The sequence below is a fragment of the Herpailurus yagouaroundi genome, unplaced genomic scaffold, assembly GCF_014898765.1.
Source record: "Herpailurus yagouaroundi ecotype Mexico unplaced genomic scaffold, PumYag 198, whole genome shotgun sequence".
NCBI lineage: Eukaryota > Metazoa > Chordata > Mammalia > Carnivora > Felidae > Herpailurus > Herpailurus yagouaroundi.
In genome coordinates this window covers 14,821,038-14,839,194 of record NW_024412429.1, presented here as the reverse complement: position 1 = coordinate 14,839,194, position 18,157 = coordinate 14,821,038, and the positions used below count along the sequence as shown (strand labels likewise).

At 37.7% G+C, this 18,157-nt stretch overlaps 1 protein-coding gene across 1 annotated transcript in view; it reads left to right on the top strand.

The window, feature by feature from the left end:
* Positions 1-17,696, top strand: part of MYCT1 (MYC target 1) — a 25,637-nt gene extending 7,941 nt beyond the window's left edge. The window contains exon 2 of the mRNA XM_040448844.1: positions 16,665-17,696. Within this exon, the coding sequence (XP_040304778.1) occupies positions 16,665-17,173 (509 nt within the window). The 3' untranslated portion in view covers positions 17,174-17,696. The remainder of the gene's footprint in view (positions 1-16,664) is intronic.
* The last annotated feature ends 461 nt before the right edge of the window (positions 17,697-18,157 follow it).

Here is an 18,157-nt window from a genome sequence, read left to right as displayed (position 1 = left end):
CAGGATATAGAAAATCTAGTTTGATTGATTTTTTTGTTGCTTTGAAATATGATGGTATCCTATTGGGGATTAGTAGTTGTTCAAATAATTGTTTTTCTGAATGTAATTATGTCATTTTAATTTTTAATTTGGCTGCTGCCAGTTTATCTTTGATCTCCAGCTGTTTGATTATGATGTGCTTGTGTACAGTTCTTTACATATTTCCGGCTTGATATTTCAAGACTCTTGAATCTGTAAACTCATTTCTTTCATTAAGTTTGAAATTTTTCAGTCTTATTTCTTCAATTAGTTTTTAGCTCCATTATATTAAATATTTGTAAATTGTTCCATAATTCCCTGAGGCTCTGTTCCTCCCCACCAATTATTCTTTTTTCTCTTTTTCAAAATGGATAATTTCTATTAACCTATTTCTTTTTTTTTTATAATTTTTTTTACATTTATTTATTTTTGAGAGACAGAGAGAGACAGTGTGAACAGGGGAGGGGCAGAGAGAGAGGGAGACACAGAATCTGAAGCAGGCTCCAGGCTCCGAGCTGTCAGCACAGAGCCCATGCGGGGCTCGAACCCATGAACTGTGAGATCATGACCTGAGCCGAAGTCGACCACTTAACCAACTGAGCCAGCCACCCAAGTGCCCTGTCTATTAACCTATTTCTAAGTTTATTGAATCTTTTCATTGTCATCTTAAGTGTAATGTTAGACTCATTGAGTGACTTTTTTTTTTTTTTTTTTAGTTTTGATGTTCTTTTTAGTTCCATTTGGTTCTCTCTTAGAATTTGTATTTTCTGTTGATATTTCTCACTTTTCACTCTTTTTTTTAAAAAAAGGTTTTTTTAATGTTTATTTTTGAGAGAGAGAGAGAAAGGCAGAGTGGGCAGAGGAGGGGCAGAGATAGAGGGAGACACAGAATCCGAAGCAGGCTCCAGGCTCTGAGTTGTCAGCACAGAGCCCCATGGGGGGCTCAAACTCATGGGCAGTGAGATCATGACCTGAGCCGAAATTAGCAGCTTAACTGTCTGGGCCACTCACGCACTCCTCCGACTTTTCATTCTTTATGAACACTGTCCTTTACATCATTGAACATAAATATACAAGTTGCTTTAAAATTTTTGTGTGCTAATTCCAACATCTGGGCATTTTAGGCTATGTCGTTTGTTTATTATTATTTATTTTTATTTTTTAATTTACATCCAAGTTAGTTAGCATATAGTGCAATAATGATTTCAGGAGTAGAATCCAGTAATTCATCCCCTACGTATAACATCCAGTGCTCATCCCAACAAGTGTCTTCCATACTACCCCTTTTCCCATTTAGCCATCCCTTCACCCCCAACCCCTCCAGCAGCCCTCAGTTCGTTGTCTATATTTAAGAGTCTCTTATGTTTTGTCTCCCTCCCTGTTTTTATATTATTTTTGCTTCCCTTCCTTTATGTTCATCTGTATTGTACCTTAAAGTCCTCACATGAGTGAAGTCATATGATATTTGTCTTTTTCTTTTTTTTATATTGTAGTATTTATTTATTTATTTTTAATATGAAATTTATTGTCAAATTGGTTTCCATACAACACCCAGTGCTCATCCCAACAGGTGCCCTCCTCAATACCCATCACCCACCCTCTCCTCCCTCCCACCCCCCATCAACCCTCAGTTTGTTCTCAGTTTTTAAGAGTCTCTTATGGTTTGGCTCCCTCCCTCTCTCACTTTTTTTTTTCCCCTTCCCCTCCCCCATGGTCTTCTGTTAAGTTTCTCAGGATCCACATAAGAGTGAAACCATATGGTATCTGTCTTTCTCTGTATGGCTTATTTCACTTAGCATAACACTCTCCAGTTCCATCCATGTTGCTACAAAAGGCTATATTTCATTCTTTCTCATTGCCACGTAGTATTCCATTGTGTATATAAACCACAATTTCTTTATCCATTCATCAGTTGATGGACATTTAGGCTCTTTCCATAATTTGGCTATTATTGAGAGTTCTGCTATGAACATTGGGGTACAAGTGCCCCTATGCATCAGTACTCCTGTATCCCTTGGATAAATTCCTAGCAGTGCTATTGCTGTGTCATAGGGTAGCTCTATTTTTAATTTTCTGAGGAACCTCCACACTGTTTTCCAGAGTGGCTGCACCAGTTTGCATTCCCAACAGTGCAAGTGGGTTCCCATTTCTCCATATCCTCTCCAGCATCTATAGTCTCCTGATTTGTTCATTTTAGCCACTCTGACTTTTTCTAATTTCGCTTAGCATAATACCCTCTAGTTCCATCCATGTAGTTGCAAATGGCAAAATTTCATTCTTTTTGATTGCCTAGTAATACTCCATTGTATATATATACCACATCTTCTTTATCCATTCATCCATCGATGGACATTTGGGCTCTTTCCATACTTTGGCTATTGTTGATAGTGCTGCTATAAACATGGGGGTGCATTTGTCCCTTCGAAACAGCACATCTGAATCCCATGGATAAATGCCTAATAGTGCAATTGCTGAGTCATAGGGTAGCTCTAGTTTTAGTTTTTGGAGGAACCTCCATACCGTTTTCCAGAGTGGCTGCACCAGCTTGCATTGCCACCAACAATGCAAAAGAGATCCTCTTTCTCCGCATCCTCACCAACATCTGTCGTTGCCTGAGTTGTTAATGTTAGCCATTCTAACAGGTGTGAGGTGGTATCTCATGGTGGTTTTGATTTGTATTTCCCTGATGATGAGTGATGTTGAGCATTTTTTCATGTGTCGATTGGCCATCTGGGTGTCTTCTTTGGAGAAGTGTCTATTCATGTCTTTTGCCCATTTCTTCACTGGATTATTTGTTTTCTGGGTGTTGAGTTTGAGAAGTTCTTTATAGATTTTGGATACTAACCCTTTATCTAATATGTCATTTGCAAACATTTTCTCCCATTCCATCAGCTGTCTTTTAGTTTTGTTGATTGTTTCCTTTGCTGTGCAGAAGTTTTTATTTTGATGAGGTCCCAATAATTCAATTTTGCTTTTGTTTCCCTTGTTTCCTGAGACATGTTGAGTAAGAAGTTGCTGCAGTCAAGTTCAAAGAGGTTTTTGCCTACTTTCTCCTCAAGGATTTTGATGGTTTCCAGTCTTATGTTTAGGTCTTTCATCCATTTTGAGTTTATTTTTGTGGATGGTGTAAGAAAGTGCTCCAGGTTCATTTTTCTGCATGCTGTTCTCCAGTTTTCCCAGCACCACTTGCTGAAGAGACTGTCTTTACTCCATTGGATATTCTTTCCTGTTTGTCAAAGATTAGTTGGCCATACGTTTGTGGGTCCATTTCTGGGTGCTGTATTCCGTTCCATTGATCTGAGTGTCTGTTCTTGTGCCAGTACCATACTGTCTTGATGATTACAGCTTTGTAATATAGTTTGAAGTCCAGGATTGTGATGCCTCCAAGCTATGCCTTTGTTGACTACCTTTTCTCCTGAGAATGGGTCACATTTTCCTGTTTCTTCATATGGCAAATAATTTTATATCATATCTTTAACATTTAGAATGGGCTTTTGGATTCGTCTATATTACCCTGAAGACTACTTTTTTTCTCATTTGTTTTCATGGGAAAATAACATAGTAGGAACTCAAACCACAAAAACCTATAAAGCCTGTCCTTTAACAAGCAGTTCAGGTCTCAGTTTGGTTCAGTTAATTTCTTTATTTTCTCTAGTTATTCTAAATGAAACATGCAGTGTAGTTCTGGAGTTGGGCACAGTTACAGGATATGTTTATCCATAAAATTTTGAGACCCTTCTCTCTGGTATTCTCTTTTCTAAAATTTCTCTCTCATACTCAAACAGCTCTGGTTGCCACAACCTGTGTCCTCTATTTCTCCAGATTGGAAATACTGCAGATTTTCAGTTGGTGTTTTACCTGCCCACATAATTCAGACTGGAAACTGTCCTCGGGCTAGAAGTTTTTCAAACTAGGAAATTCACCTACTGCCTGCTATTTGAGGCTTCCTTCTTTTTAATTTTTTTTAATGTTTCTTTATTTTTGGGAGAGAGAGAGAGAAAGAGAGAGAGAGAGAGAGGGTGGGGGGAGGAGCAGAGGGAAAGAGAGACACAGAATCCCAAGCAGTCCAGTCTCTGAGCTGTCAGCACAGAGCTTGATGCAGGGCTAAAACCTACAAACTGTGAGATCATGACCTGAGCTTAAGTCGGATGCTTAACCAAATGAACCTGGCTATATAATCTGTTCTAATGCCATCTTGTTAATTTGTGATATTAGTAATTCTCTCTCTCTCTTTTTCTTTTTTCTTCCCTTCTTCCCATTTGGTCATTCTTATCAGCAGTTAATCAATTTTTTATTAGATTTTTTTTCATGGAAACCACATTAAGCTTTGATAATTCTCCCTCTTTGTTTCTTTTCTTTTTTCTATGTCTTTACATTCTGCTTTCTCTTATTTATTTCTCTTACTTATTTATTTCTCTTATTATTTACTGTATTATTCCATTTTACTTGTGTTTGATTTAGTTGTTTTTTTTTGCTAGCTTTTTGATATGGAAGATTATATAATTGATTTTTCAGCCTTTCTTCTTTTTATTTTTTTAATTTTTTAAGTTTTTAAATTCATTTTGAGAGAGACAAAGACAGCACCAGTGGGGAATGGGCAGAGAGAAAAAGAGAGAGAATCCCAAGCAGGCTTTGCACAGTCACTGCAAAGCCCCACGTGGAGCTCAAACTCACAAAACCATGATTTCATGACCTGAGCAGCAATCGAATCAGATACTTAACTGACTGAGCCATATAGGCACCCCAGCCTTTCTACTTTTTAAATTTATGCCTCCAAAGGTACACATTTTCTTCTAAGCACAGCTTTAAGTGCATATCATGTGTTTTGATATTTCATATTTTTAATATAACTATTAAAATATTTTCTAATTTTCATCAGATATTTTTATTCAATTATGTTTATAAGTCCCATTCTTTCTTGAAATGGTTCAACTTGTTATGTATTTTCTTTAACATATGAATTCATGGTTATTTTAATAATTGTGTTTGATAACTGTAATACCTTGATAATTTATGGTTATTTTTCTATGATATAGTCAGTCATTCTCTTGGTTTTTGTTCATTTGGTCTTGTCTCTTGGAATGCTTTGTAATTTGTTATTTATGCTTAGTAATGGCTGAAGCATTGTAGAAACAATTTTAGACTCTAAGTAAGTTTACCTTTTTCTAGAAAGGATTAATTTTTCTTCTGGAATTAGTTGAGGTTAGATCTATTTTATTTTATTTTATTTTATTTTATTTTATTTTATTATTAAGATGAAATTTTAAATAGGGTAATCAGGGTAAGTCTATAAAGAAGGTGACGTATGAATGAAAACCTGAAGTTAGCCATGGAGATACCTGGGGAAAGAATTTCAGAAATAGGTTACAATCAGCACAAGGTTCTGAGTCAGGAGCATATCCAGTATGTTGAAGGAACAGCAAAGAGGGTAGTGTGGATGGAGCTAAGACAGAGGAAGGGTAAAAATGAGCAAAGATAATTGGGAACAGGTCAACTTGGAACTTTAAGAACATTTTTAGGAGTTTTCTTTTGCTCTGGGAGAAGTGGAGGGTTTAGAACAGAATAGTGTGATTTGACTTCTATTTTCAAAGGTTCACTTTGGCTACTGCATTGGAATAGAGGGTTGTTAGGGAATGGTGGGAATGATAGGGTCAGAGGTGGTGGTCATGTTGGACTAGGGAGGCAACAGAGTAGATAGAAGTTGAATTCTGCATATATTGTGGGAAAAAAAACATATAGGATTTTCTGGAAGATAAGCTACACATAGAAAATACCAACACTTTGTTTATTTTATTATGATTAATCAAGTTTTCTGTGCCCTATTATTCTCTCAAAATATTTTTGTCAAATTCTTCTTATTGCATGAACCATCCTCCTGTATACTCTAAGGTACCAAGAACAGAAGAGCTTTATTTGGCATTAGCTGGGCTTCTGATTCTTAAAATTGCAAAAGGTATTGTGAATTGATCAATGTTCCATTCTGTTGACACTGATAAAATCACTTTTCAGATTTGGAACAATTCAACTCAAAGCCACTAGATGGTGACCTCTACTAAATTTTAATACTAATGGACAGACTTTGAAGCATTGATGTACTGAAAACCAGACTCAATATTAGAATCTTAGAATTGAAAGATACTATACTGGCCATTATTTATAGGTCAGCAAGTACCAAATGACTTGAGTAAGTCATACAACCATTAGTAGAAATAGTTATTATTCACTGAAGACTTATATACCAGCCCCTTGCTAGTTATATAGATATACATTACAAAATTAGGATAAGGATATCTAATTTATATTTTTACTTTACTGAGGTTAGAATGTGTACCTTTTACCTTCAAAGGGAGATCTTAAGATTATTGGTAAATAAGAAGGTAAATTGTCCTTCAAAAAGGAGTATCTGTGCCAATATGTGTGTATTTTGGGGGTATATTGTTTTAATAGTACATTTAAAAAAAAAAAGGCTTCCAGAATTTGTTATCAAAAATCTGTCAGAATGGAATTACATATATGAAAATTTAAAGCTACATGGCCAAGAGATGCTGTTTTCATCATAGGTTTTCTGTATTCCAGTTTGGTTCAGAAAAATCATTAATTACAGTTGAATTAAAAAAAAAATCCCTATGGAAGACCCTTCTGGAACAGGCTATAATAAAATTATGGCTTGAACAGATAAAGGGGATTAAGAGTACATTGATCTTGATGAGGACTGAGAAATGTTTGGAATTGTTGAATCATTATTTTGTACACCTGAAACTAATAGAACATTGTATGTTAATTAAACTTGAATAAAAAATTTAAAAATATGACTTGACATTTCTTTCTTATTGCTTTTCTGGATTTTTACACTGTTTATGCAGTTTGGATGTAAGGGAGCTTAAGAAGATAGATAAGGGGAGCCTGGGTGGCTCAGTCAGTTGTGTCCGACTTCAGCTCAGGTCATGACCTTGTGGTTTGTGAGTTTGAGCCCCACATTGGGCTCTGTGCTGACAGCTCAGAGCCTGAAGCCTGTTTCGGATTCTCCATCTCCCTCTCTCTCTGCCCCTCCCTTGCTTGTTCTCACTCTCTTTCTCTCAAAAATAAGTAAACACTAAAAAATTAAAAAAAAAAAAAGAAGATAGATAAGCTTTTTACCATATAGTTCAGCAAGTCTTAGACATTCTTACGTCATTATTATAGTTCATAGTTATTAAAAAATTCTGCAAGTATGGTAGCAGCATAGGAATTAGTACGATTGGGGCCCCTGGGTGGCTCAGTCGGTTAAGCTTTCAGCTCAGGTCATGATCTCGTGGTTTGTGAGTTCGAGCCCCGGGTGGGGCTCTGTGCTGACAGCTCGGAGCCTGGAGCCTGCTTTGGATTCTGTGTCTCCCTCTCTCTCTCTCTCCCCCCCCCCCCCCGCTTATGCTCTGTCTCTCTCTGTCTCTCAATAATAAATACACGTTAAAAAAATACTAAGAATTAGTACAGTAATTTCTAATATGAATATTTGACTGACTTCATGGGTTAGGAAGCCATTTTCATGGTATGTGCACTCAAGTGAACAACAAAAATTAAGCAAATCCATATAAAAGCAGCATGATTTTTTTCTGTCATTTTTATAACTTCTGCTCCATCTTATCTTAATTTATATTCATTCAAAATGTAACTGGTTTATTACTAATGTATATATATTATTCTCATGATTCTCATGTACATTTAAAATTTATCATTTAAACTTTTCAGATATCTCTATAACCCTATACAGTCTTCTATTTATAATAGTAATAAGATATTTTGAGTTATTATTACCTATACTGCCTGCCATTTCCCTAAATTTCAGGCATAGATGGTACATCTACAGTGTTAAATATGATATTTAATATTATAACATCATAAATATTATAATATAGAAATATTATAAAGCCATAAAGAAGAATCATTTAAAACAGATTTATTGTCAAATTGCACTCCTAGAAATATTGTTCTAGTTTTAGTGCCACAAAAAATGCTTTTATTCACAAACTGAAATTTTTCATTTAAGAAAATTTTGATGAATGAATATATTCTATAACACTGGTCTGCTAGAGTTTGGACATTACCCTTGTTTTCTTATATCAGAATAGTATATTTTGGAAATTAGTCATCTGGCACATAAATATATTTCTTACTCTGCATATTTTGGTTGCCTTTGCTAATTTTCTCCATCAATTTCAGAGACAAGACATTATTTTCCCTTGATTGTACATTTGAAAAGTATCTAACTTTTTTCTTGAAATAAAACCTTATGCTATTTTTCTCTCTTGTTAAATGTTTTTACTTATTTCTGAGAGAGAGAGACAGAGAGGCGGAAGGAGACACAGAATCTGAAGCAGGCTCCAGACTCAGAGCTGTCATCACAGAGCCCGATGCAGGGCTCAAACTCATGAACCGTGAGATCATGACCTGAGCCGAAGTCTGATGCTTACCCAGCTGAGCCACTTGGGCACCCCAAACCTTATGCTGTTTTTCAATAAAGATAAACCACTGAGAACATTTTATTTGTCAGAAGAGACAGCAATAGAGAGGCTCAAAGGATACACACACTGAGACCATCTATAGGAACTCCTATAACCCTTAAAGGCCTTTATTGGGTAACTGAATCTATTTTCTCTTTAAAGATTCTAGTTTTATCCCCATTTAGTTGAAGTGAAGTGAATATATCTCTTTAATATCATCTATTATATCTGCTTATAGCCTGAGATATTTAGAATCCTCGATCAGACCATAGTGGTAACATTGGTTTACAGAAAAACAGGGGCATATACTCTGCAAACTTGAATATTTGTCTTCTCATTTTATTCCATTTATGAGTGAAAGCAATAGTCCCCTGACCAATATCAGCTGTCAGTATTCAATCATCAAAACAAATCAAGTGTTAGTTCTACCACATAAAACTTAGACTCTGTTTCAGTATCATTAAAATGAGGATTCTGAACCAAGGCATTTTTAAGAGTTAGTTTTAGCTGAAACCCCTTATCTATAATTCTATATCTGAAGTTAATATTTCTTTTTTAATTAAAAAAATTTTTTTGGGGCGCCTGGATGGCGCAGTCGGTTAAGCGTCTGACTTCAGTCAGGTCACGATCTCGCGGTCCATGAGTTCGAGCCCCGCGTCGGGCTCTGGGCTGATGGCTCAGAGCCTGGAGCCTGTTTCCGATACTGTGTCTCCCTCTCTCTCTGCCCCTCCCCCGTTCATGCTGTGTCTCTCTCTGTCCCAAAAATAAATAAACGTTGAAAAAAAAAATTAAAAAATAAAAAAATAAAAATAAAAAAAATTTTTAATGTTTTACTTAGTTTTGAGAGAGAGAGAGAGAGAGAGAGAGACAGAGTACAAGCAGGGGAGGGGCAGAGAGAGAGGGAGACATAGAATCTCAGGCAGGCTCAGGCTCTGAGCTGTCAGCACAGAGCCCGATGTGGGGCTTGAACTCATGAACCACAAGATCATGACCTGAGCCGAAATTGGACCCTTAACCGACTGAGCCACCCAGGTGCCCCTGAAGTTGTTAATATTTCAATTTTAGTATATGTGCTGCCGAAGCGAGCACAAAGTTGTTAATATTTCAAATTCTCCAGTAGAGGCTGTTGATTCAGGAGAATGTTATCTATAGAATGCATAATATTGCCTTAACACAATTTCCCCAAGTATTTCTGTTTGTAACAGGCTACCAAATCTGGTATTAAATTAGTACATTTTTTATGCATTTTAAGTTCTTCACTTACGTTTTAGATTAATATTTTCTTACAACACACCTAAGAAATAAAGTATTCCCCTTATGGGTTTGCTTGAAAATTAAGCGGTATGATACATGCAAAACAGTGCCTGAGACCTATAAATTAAGTTAATTAAATAGAAACATACTCTAGTGTTTAACAAAATCATGAAATAAAAATAAGATTGCGTGTTTTATAAATTATATTCCTCCAAATATCGAAATTACCTAAAGTATTTAAAAAATTTTTTTTAATGTTTATTTATTTTTGAGACAGAGAAAGACAAAGCATGAGCAGGGGAGGGTCAGAAAGAGAGGGAGACACAGAATCTGAAGCAGGCTCCAGGCTCTGAGCTGTCAGCACAGAGCCCGACGCGCGGCTTGAACTCACAGATTGTGAGATCATGACCTGAGCCGAAGTCGGATGCTTAATCGACTGAGCCACCCAGGCTCCCCAAGTTTTTTTTAATGTTGATTTATTTTGACAGAGAGAGAGAGAGAGAGAGAGAGAGAGAGAGAGAATGAGCAGGGGAGGGGCAGAGAGAGAGGGGGAGAAGAGAGAGAATCTTAAGTAAGTTCCATGCTCAGTGCAGAGCCTGATGCTGGCCTGGATCTCACAACCATGGGATCAAGACCTGAGTTGAAATCAAGAGTCAGATGATCAACCGACTGAGCCACCCACGTGCCCCAAAATTACCTAAAGGTTTAATGAAAACTTTCTGGGGTGGAATAATAGAACTTCAAGGAGCTAATAGTTTACCTACTAGATCTCTACCCAATGCTTTATTTTCCTATTCAAAAGTACAACATCTAGATGAACCTTGGTATATCTTTCATTCATTGTTCTAAATAGGAAGATAGGATTTCTGAGTAATTTTGTCCAGATTCTTTGATTAACGTGTTTCTCATCGTAATTAACTCATGGATTCTCCAGGGTATAAACTATTCTATAAAGAAACTCTTCTAGGGATGACTGGTCACTTAATAACATTTAATAATGAATTATTCAAATTATATGTAATACATCTCATAAAAAAAAAGATTGACAAAAATTCACTGAAATAGGTAAAATTAGGTTTGTTTTGTTTTTTTTTTAAGCCAAAGTACCAAACTTAGTAAACTGCCTGGACTCAGAGACCTACTTATCTGAGAAGAAGGCAAAAGACTTAGTTCTATTGAGTATTTGAGTAGCTGATGATTTTTCTTTATTTTCTAGAGCAATTTTTCAGTGAGGGGTGCCTGGGTCACTCAGTCAGTTGAGTGTCAGACTCTTTGATTTCTGCTCAAGTCATGATCCCAGGGTTGTGAGACTGAGCCCTGTGTCAGGCTCTGCACAGTGTAGAAATTCTCTCTCTCCCTCTGCCCTTCTCCCCCACTCGTGCTTACTCTCTCTCTCTAAAATTAAACAAACAAACAAACAAAAAAGCCAAAAAAAAAAAAAAACCCAAAACCCAACAACAACAGCAAAAAACACATTTTCAGTGAGTTACAGAATTTATGCAGCCAAAACTTAAAGGAAATTTAGTGTTAATGATTATGAAACAATAAAAATTTGAGCAAATCTGTTGTCTCGTAAACTTACATAAAATAGTAAAGGCATGTAAATCTCACGAAGTAAGAAGATACTGAAATTTTTCTAAAACATTATGATTTAATCCAATTATTAAATCACTGCTAGAAAATAACATCATAATCGAGATCTTAGGAGCAAGAACCTCTAAACCTCAGTTTATAGCCCCACTCCCCCCATGTCTTATTTCTAGTGTCTTAGATGGTGTAATCCTTTGGAATAATTTTTAGGTTCTTTTGACTTTGGGTCTCTTGTGACTAGGTGTTTTCTTTCCTATTCTTATGGTTACTTCCCACATTAAGTCATTATTATTATCGGGTATCTGGATCATGGCAGGAATGTTCAGACCTGTTTCAACTATCTTCCCTTCTCTGGGCCTTGGTCTGTCTCATTTATCATGGTTAGCTCTGTATTCTATCCTTCCTATTAGGTCACTTTGTTCAAGGCTCTCTCTGCCCACAGTAGAGAGATTGAACTTTTTAGAGATGCCCTCATAATCCTCCATCATCTGACCTCAATCTGCTCTGGGCAAAGTGGCCAATGGCTCCCTTATTGCAGGCTTAGAGGACATTTTCTTATCTTCATTGAAGTCTTATAGGATGTAAACTCCACCAGGGCTAACATTTTGTTTTCTTCACTCTTGCCTATAAATTTAGCCCTGCTTGGTATCTAGTGGGTGTTTTATATGTTAAAGAAATGAATAGATAAATGTTTCTGGGGCAAGTAGCTGGTAATCACTTCCACCTAAAATTGTTACTTAGAATCAGTGCTAGTATATTTTTTGTCTGATCAGACCTCCCAAATTAGTCCTTCTTTGTTTCTTTGTTTACTTCTGCCACCTGTTAAGTTGTGATTTTCCTGGAAATCTATTCTCAACTCACTTCTAAACACACTCTTGCTTTTAGTGTAAGTGCTTTCCATGATGGCTACAAGTCTCTTGTGCTATAAAGATTCCTAATTCTGCTCCTTTTTAAGCTCCATATTTATTTAACTCTGATTCCAAATGAGTATCTCAGGGGCACTCAAGTTCAGCATCTTCCACAATCTTACATCTCTTCTTGGTTTGGATGAATGATGCTAATATCTACCCTTGCCTGCCCATGACAGAATCCCGGGAGTCCTTGTAGAGTCCTCCTTTCCTCAGTGTAGTAACGTATGGTGTTTTTACTGGTTGACTTTTAGAGGACAGAGGTGGGGAGGAATTATGTGTCCTTTGTTTTTTATTTTATTTCATTTTTTGTCTTGAAGGACTCTACAATTTTCCCCTCACTCTTCCCTCTTTTCTTTTTCATTGTGTGGTTTCCAAAAAGCACCTCTTTTTCTCTGTCATTTCTCTTTTTAACACCTTTATTGAGATAATTCACATACCATAGGACTCACCCATTAAAGGGTACAATAAATGGTTTTGTTATAGTCACAGACTTGTGTGACCATTGCCACCATCTAATATGAGAACACTCTAGCCTTCAAAAAGAAACCCATGGCCATTAGTATTCCCTCCCGTTCCCTCCCACCCCACCCACCAGCCCTAGGCAATCACTTATCTGCTTGTTCTCCCCATAGTTTCCCTACCCCTCTTCTGGACACTTCCTGTAAATAGAATCTTACAAGATGAGATCTTTTGCACACTTTATCTTCTTCTTCCTAAGGGAAGGATTACTTTCCAAGGCTGCCTTTTCACATTCTTTTTTTTTCTTTTTTTTTTTTTTTTAACATTTATTTATTATTGAGAGACAGAGGGACAGTGAGCATGAGCAGGGAAGGGGCAGAGAGAGGGGGAGACACAGAATGCAAAGCAGGCTCCAGGCTCTGAGCTGTCAGCACAGAGCCTAATGCGGGGCTCGAACTCACAAACTGCGAGATCATGACCTGAGCTGAAGTCGGACCCTCAACTGACAGAGCCACCCAGCACCCCTGCCTTTTCACATTCTTGCATGCACTTGTAAATCCCTTTACTATAGCCGGGTGTGCTTATGGAACAGAATACCTTTTCATTATTTTTACAATTTTTCTGGAACCGTCCTTTCTCTCCATGAAGACTTGAGATAGAAGCATGGGAGAGAAGGTATTGATATCTGTTTTATCAGTTTACTTTCTTGGCAATGGAAGTTTGGATGTTCTTCATCTTCTAATTATGCTGAAGGCATGGGTTTTGTATCGTTTTATTTGTGCATCTTGTTCTCTATTGTTTTTTTGGAAGAAATTCTGGGACATTCTGATTTACACAGCTATCATTGCCTTCGCAACCCAGAATTCCTATAACTTCTTTTTTAGGTTCCCGATATTTGGGGGCACTGATAGTTACAAGTGAATTTTGAATTTTACTATATAACCAATGAGTCTGATTTTAGTTTCTGACTGTATTTATTATTTATTTGCTGTTTCCAGATAAAGCCTAATTTTCTAAAATCTCTGTCGCAAGAGATTGAATTTTAAGGCTATGAGTCAATATTATTTTTATGAGACATTTTGGGAGAACAATACTTGGTCTAGCAGAGCTGTTCTAAATCGTCTTATAATTTAGAGTCCTCTTCCTATTACAAAGAATTTATTGTTTAGATTTGATTTAAGCGACTGTTTTGGAGGATTTTGATATAAGCATTTGTGAAGGTAATTGTGAAAGTAGAACAAAACATACATAGTCTTGCCACAGGAGATAAATGTGAACATAAGGTAGAAGGACACTAATTGCTTCTATATCTTAAGATTAAGGAACAATGAGTAGTCTTATGTATTTATCAGCATTGGTTTGTTTTGCTATTTCTGCATTATATATTTTCTATATATTATCACAGATTGCAACAATAACCTGAAAAGAACCTTGATAACCATAAAATCTAACTTCTTCATTTAAAACATAATAAAATGAGGGGTGCCTGGGTGGCTCAGTCGGTTAAGCGTCTGACTTCGGCTCAGGTCATGATCTCACGGTTCATGAGTTCGAGCCACACACTGGGCTCTGTGCTGACAGCTTGGAGCCTAGAGCTTGCTTCAGATTCTGTGTCTCCCTCTCGCTCTGGCCCTTTCCCGCTCACGCTCTGTCTCTCAAAAATAAATAAATAAATGTCAAAAAATAAAAAATAAATAAAACATAATAAAATGAGTCCAAACAAATTTCCTAAAAATCATACAGTATGTTAAAGATAAAGCTGAGTTGGGAATCTTGAATCAGTTAGCTTTTGCTGTATAACAATCTACCCCAAAACATAGTGTGGTAGGGTCCCCTCCCTAAAGAGAAAAGAAAGAGAGAGAGAGAGAGAGAGAGAGAGAGAGAGAGGGAGAGAGAGAGAAAAGGAGAAACCCAGAACAAACAACCCACAAAACTTCAAGATAACCTGGCTATGCACCTATGTGACAACATCCCTCATGACCTCGTAAACTGAGACCACTTAATCAGACTACATGTTCGTGTGAGTTACCATATATGGGAGACAAAGAAATAGAAAATGCACTAAAAAAAAACTATGCCACGTGACGTTCAGTGCTCAGTTCTTTCGGGTACGAACCCAAATGAGCGGTGCCCACAGGAATAAAGTTGCTTTCTGGAAATTAAAAGGCCTCGGTGTCACGACTCTCTGTGCGAGAATCCTGCTACAACAGCAGCTTAAAAATATCATCTATTCAGCTCACAATTCTGTGGGTTAGTAGTTTGGACGGGGATCAGTCAGCTAGATAGATTTTCTGCTGGTCTTCTCTCATGTGTCATACTCAGTTGTTAGGCTAACACCTGAATGATCTAGGAAGACCCCATTCATGTGTTTGGAGGTAGCCGTGTCTTGGCCGGAGCAATGGGGTAACTGGCCCAATGTGTCTCTCATCATCCGGTAGGCAAACCTGGGTTTGTTGGGCGCTGGCAATTACAGGGCTTCTGACAACAGCTTGGGGTGGAAGCTGAAAGGCCTCTTGGAGTTTAGGCTGCATTTTGCACAACTTGATCTCCATCGCATCCCATTGGTAAAAGCAGGCTGTGAAGCCAGCCCAGCTTCAAGGGCAGGGAAGTAGATTCTACCTCTCAAAGGGAGGAACTTCAAAGCATTTGCAGCCTCTCTATTTTGTTTGTTTTGTTTTTTCACTATCTCAAAACCTCATTGAGCTAATTTCCAGTCCCTGGCCCTCTCAGTACAGAATGCCTAGATAAGCAGTGAGATAAGATACCTCTTTACTTCACGGTAACTAATTTTTGTTCATGAAACAGTAACTGATGTTTGTTGATGAAACCAAAAAGTGATACTTGAAATGGATCTTGAAGAACAGGTTTTTCAGACAGAAATTTAAAAGTTGTGTCCAGATATAAGGAAAAATACGTGGAAAAGCACAGAGCTTGAGAGAAAAAGACAGGCTCTGGGATAGTGAGAAAATCAGCATGACTTTGTGGGTTAGATCATGGGGAAATGTGGTGGGGTCTTCCAAGGCTGGTGATAAGACGTGAGAAGTCTTCTGATGTGCAGAATGTCTTTACATTCAAAGTAGGGGCTCTGCTCCCCAGTTTTCTTCAAAAAGGGGTTTTTAGTTCACAAGAAAAAGCATTAAGATAGAATTTCCATTTGGGGAAAACCAACTCCCCTACCCCCTGAACAGGAAATCTGAACAAATACAAGTTCTGTGAATGGAAGGATACTGGTGTATAACAGAGATTCTATGGATCCAGGGGACAAAACTGTCATTATCATGGTGAGGGCATGACAGCAGCATGGACTGGAAATGATGGTCCAAGAAAGAGCACAGTAGTCTGCATGGGTCATGTCATCAATGAGTCAGAGATACAGGTTACAATCCAGGAGTTCAGGAAATAGAACATAAATCAGTCAGCCCACCAGATGGCTCTAGCTTAGCGCTTCCTGTTACAAAATGACCACAGGAAGTGAGATGTCATGAAGCCTGCAGGTGGGAGACATCGCTGGGGTTGATGAAAGCAGAGGCAGGAAAAGGCAAAGTCAATTTGACTACAAAATCCTTTATCAATTTCTGGAACATTATTACTGCCGCAGCGCAAGAGGAAATAATCTTAGGACTATATTTGCAACCTTACAAACATTTATGAACTGAAGAATCACCTTTAAAAAAACAAAAAGGCTATTCTCATTTATTACAGGTGATAAAATAGCATCAGCAAGGTGTAATGCTACAGCTAAAAATGTTGCTTTAGATCCTTTTGCTTTAAAAAATAGAAGCATATCAGCTGATATTCATATATGGACCTAGCGCAGTCTTTCATTTCCCTAATTCAAAATCGCTTTCAATTAATCATGTACTCCATAGTTACTGTTGGTGCTCTGTCCTGTGGTTTTAGTTGAACACCCATTCGCAAATGAAATTACCTATTTGATTTTGTTTGTTTGTTTCAGAGGATGTTATCACGTCCTTCTCAGTGTCCATTACAATTGTGCTCGTAATTGGAGGGTTTATTTGGGCTCTGTGTGTCTGTTTGTCTCGAAGAAGAGCCAGTGCCCCCATCTCGCAGTGGAGTTCAAGCCGGCGGTCTAGGTCTTACAACCATGGCCTCAACAGAACTGGATTTTACCGCCACAGTGGCTGCGAACGGCGAAGCAACCTCAGCCTGGCCAGCCTCACTTTCCAGCGACAAGCTTCCCTGGAGCAGGCAAATTCCTTTCCAAGAAAATCAAGCTTCAGGGCTTCAACTTTCCATCCCTTCCTGCAAAGTCCACCACTTCCGGTGGAAACTGACAGTCAGCTGGTGACTCTCCCTTCCTCCAGCTCGGTTCACACCATCAGCACTTCGCACAGTCTGAGCCGCCCGGATTTCCACTGGTCCAACAACAGTCTTCGAGTGGGCTTTTCCACACCGCCCCCACCTGCCTATGACTCAATTATAAAAGCGTTCCCAGATTCCTGAGGAGGGTGCTTTTGTTTTTAATTTGTTTCTTCCCTTTCTTGGCTTTTCCCGAAAGAAAATTACAGACAGGCTAAACGGAATTTTGAGGGCATGGCCCAAACAGCTGATGGGTTTCCAAGTTGAATTATGTTCATGCACTATATATAATTCAATGCAGAAAATGTAAAACACATTTTCTTTGAATACACTTTTTCCTTTTGTCTCACAGAATAGTAACGTTTTCCAAAAAGGTATATATTTATGTTTGTTTGTTTGTTTTTTTAACTCAACCTGAAGGTTATTAAAGACAGTGGTTCTTATCTGAGACTCGGCTGTGATACAGTATATAAATATTTTAGACTAAAATTAAAACTTTAGATATTTGTGGTTTACAATCCTCATTCACTGTCCAATGTGACTATAAAGGGGGAAAAATCACTATGTCACTTTAAAATAAATCTATCCTAAAGAATTTTAATTTTACCTTCCTCGGAATGACATGAATCATTTTATAGTCTTGGATTTTCAATGGATTATATGAGCACAAAAGTGACAGAACAGAGATTGTAAAGTTCCTTGATGGCACTCATTTATGGCAAGTGTGGGAACCAAGCAAAGGAAGAGAAACTCTGTGGGCGTCATAGGACACTTCAATTTGGACAGTTATTTCCCCCCCCACCCCAGCCTCTTTTGGTGCCTTCCCCAAGAATAGTTATCTACATCATTGAGGCGAAATCCTTGGGTTTACTAAGGTCATCTAACTCTCCTTCACTGTTATAGTTATGTTGTTAGACAAGCAATACCAGCAAACCCAATTCTCTGACCTAAAAAACAAACTTTAATAACACCAAGCTTACATTTTTCCTTGGATATATTTTATTTCTTAGATATAAAGTTAGCCATTGGGGAAAGCACTTTATCTAGGGACCATCTCTTGTGACTTCCCAGACAAATGGGGGTTGGTAGGGAGGAAGTCTATCATTGCGACAACCATGAAGATTGCTC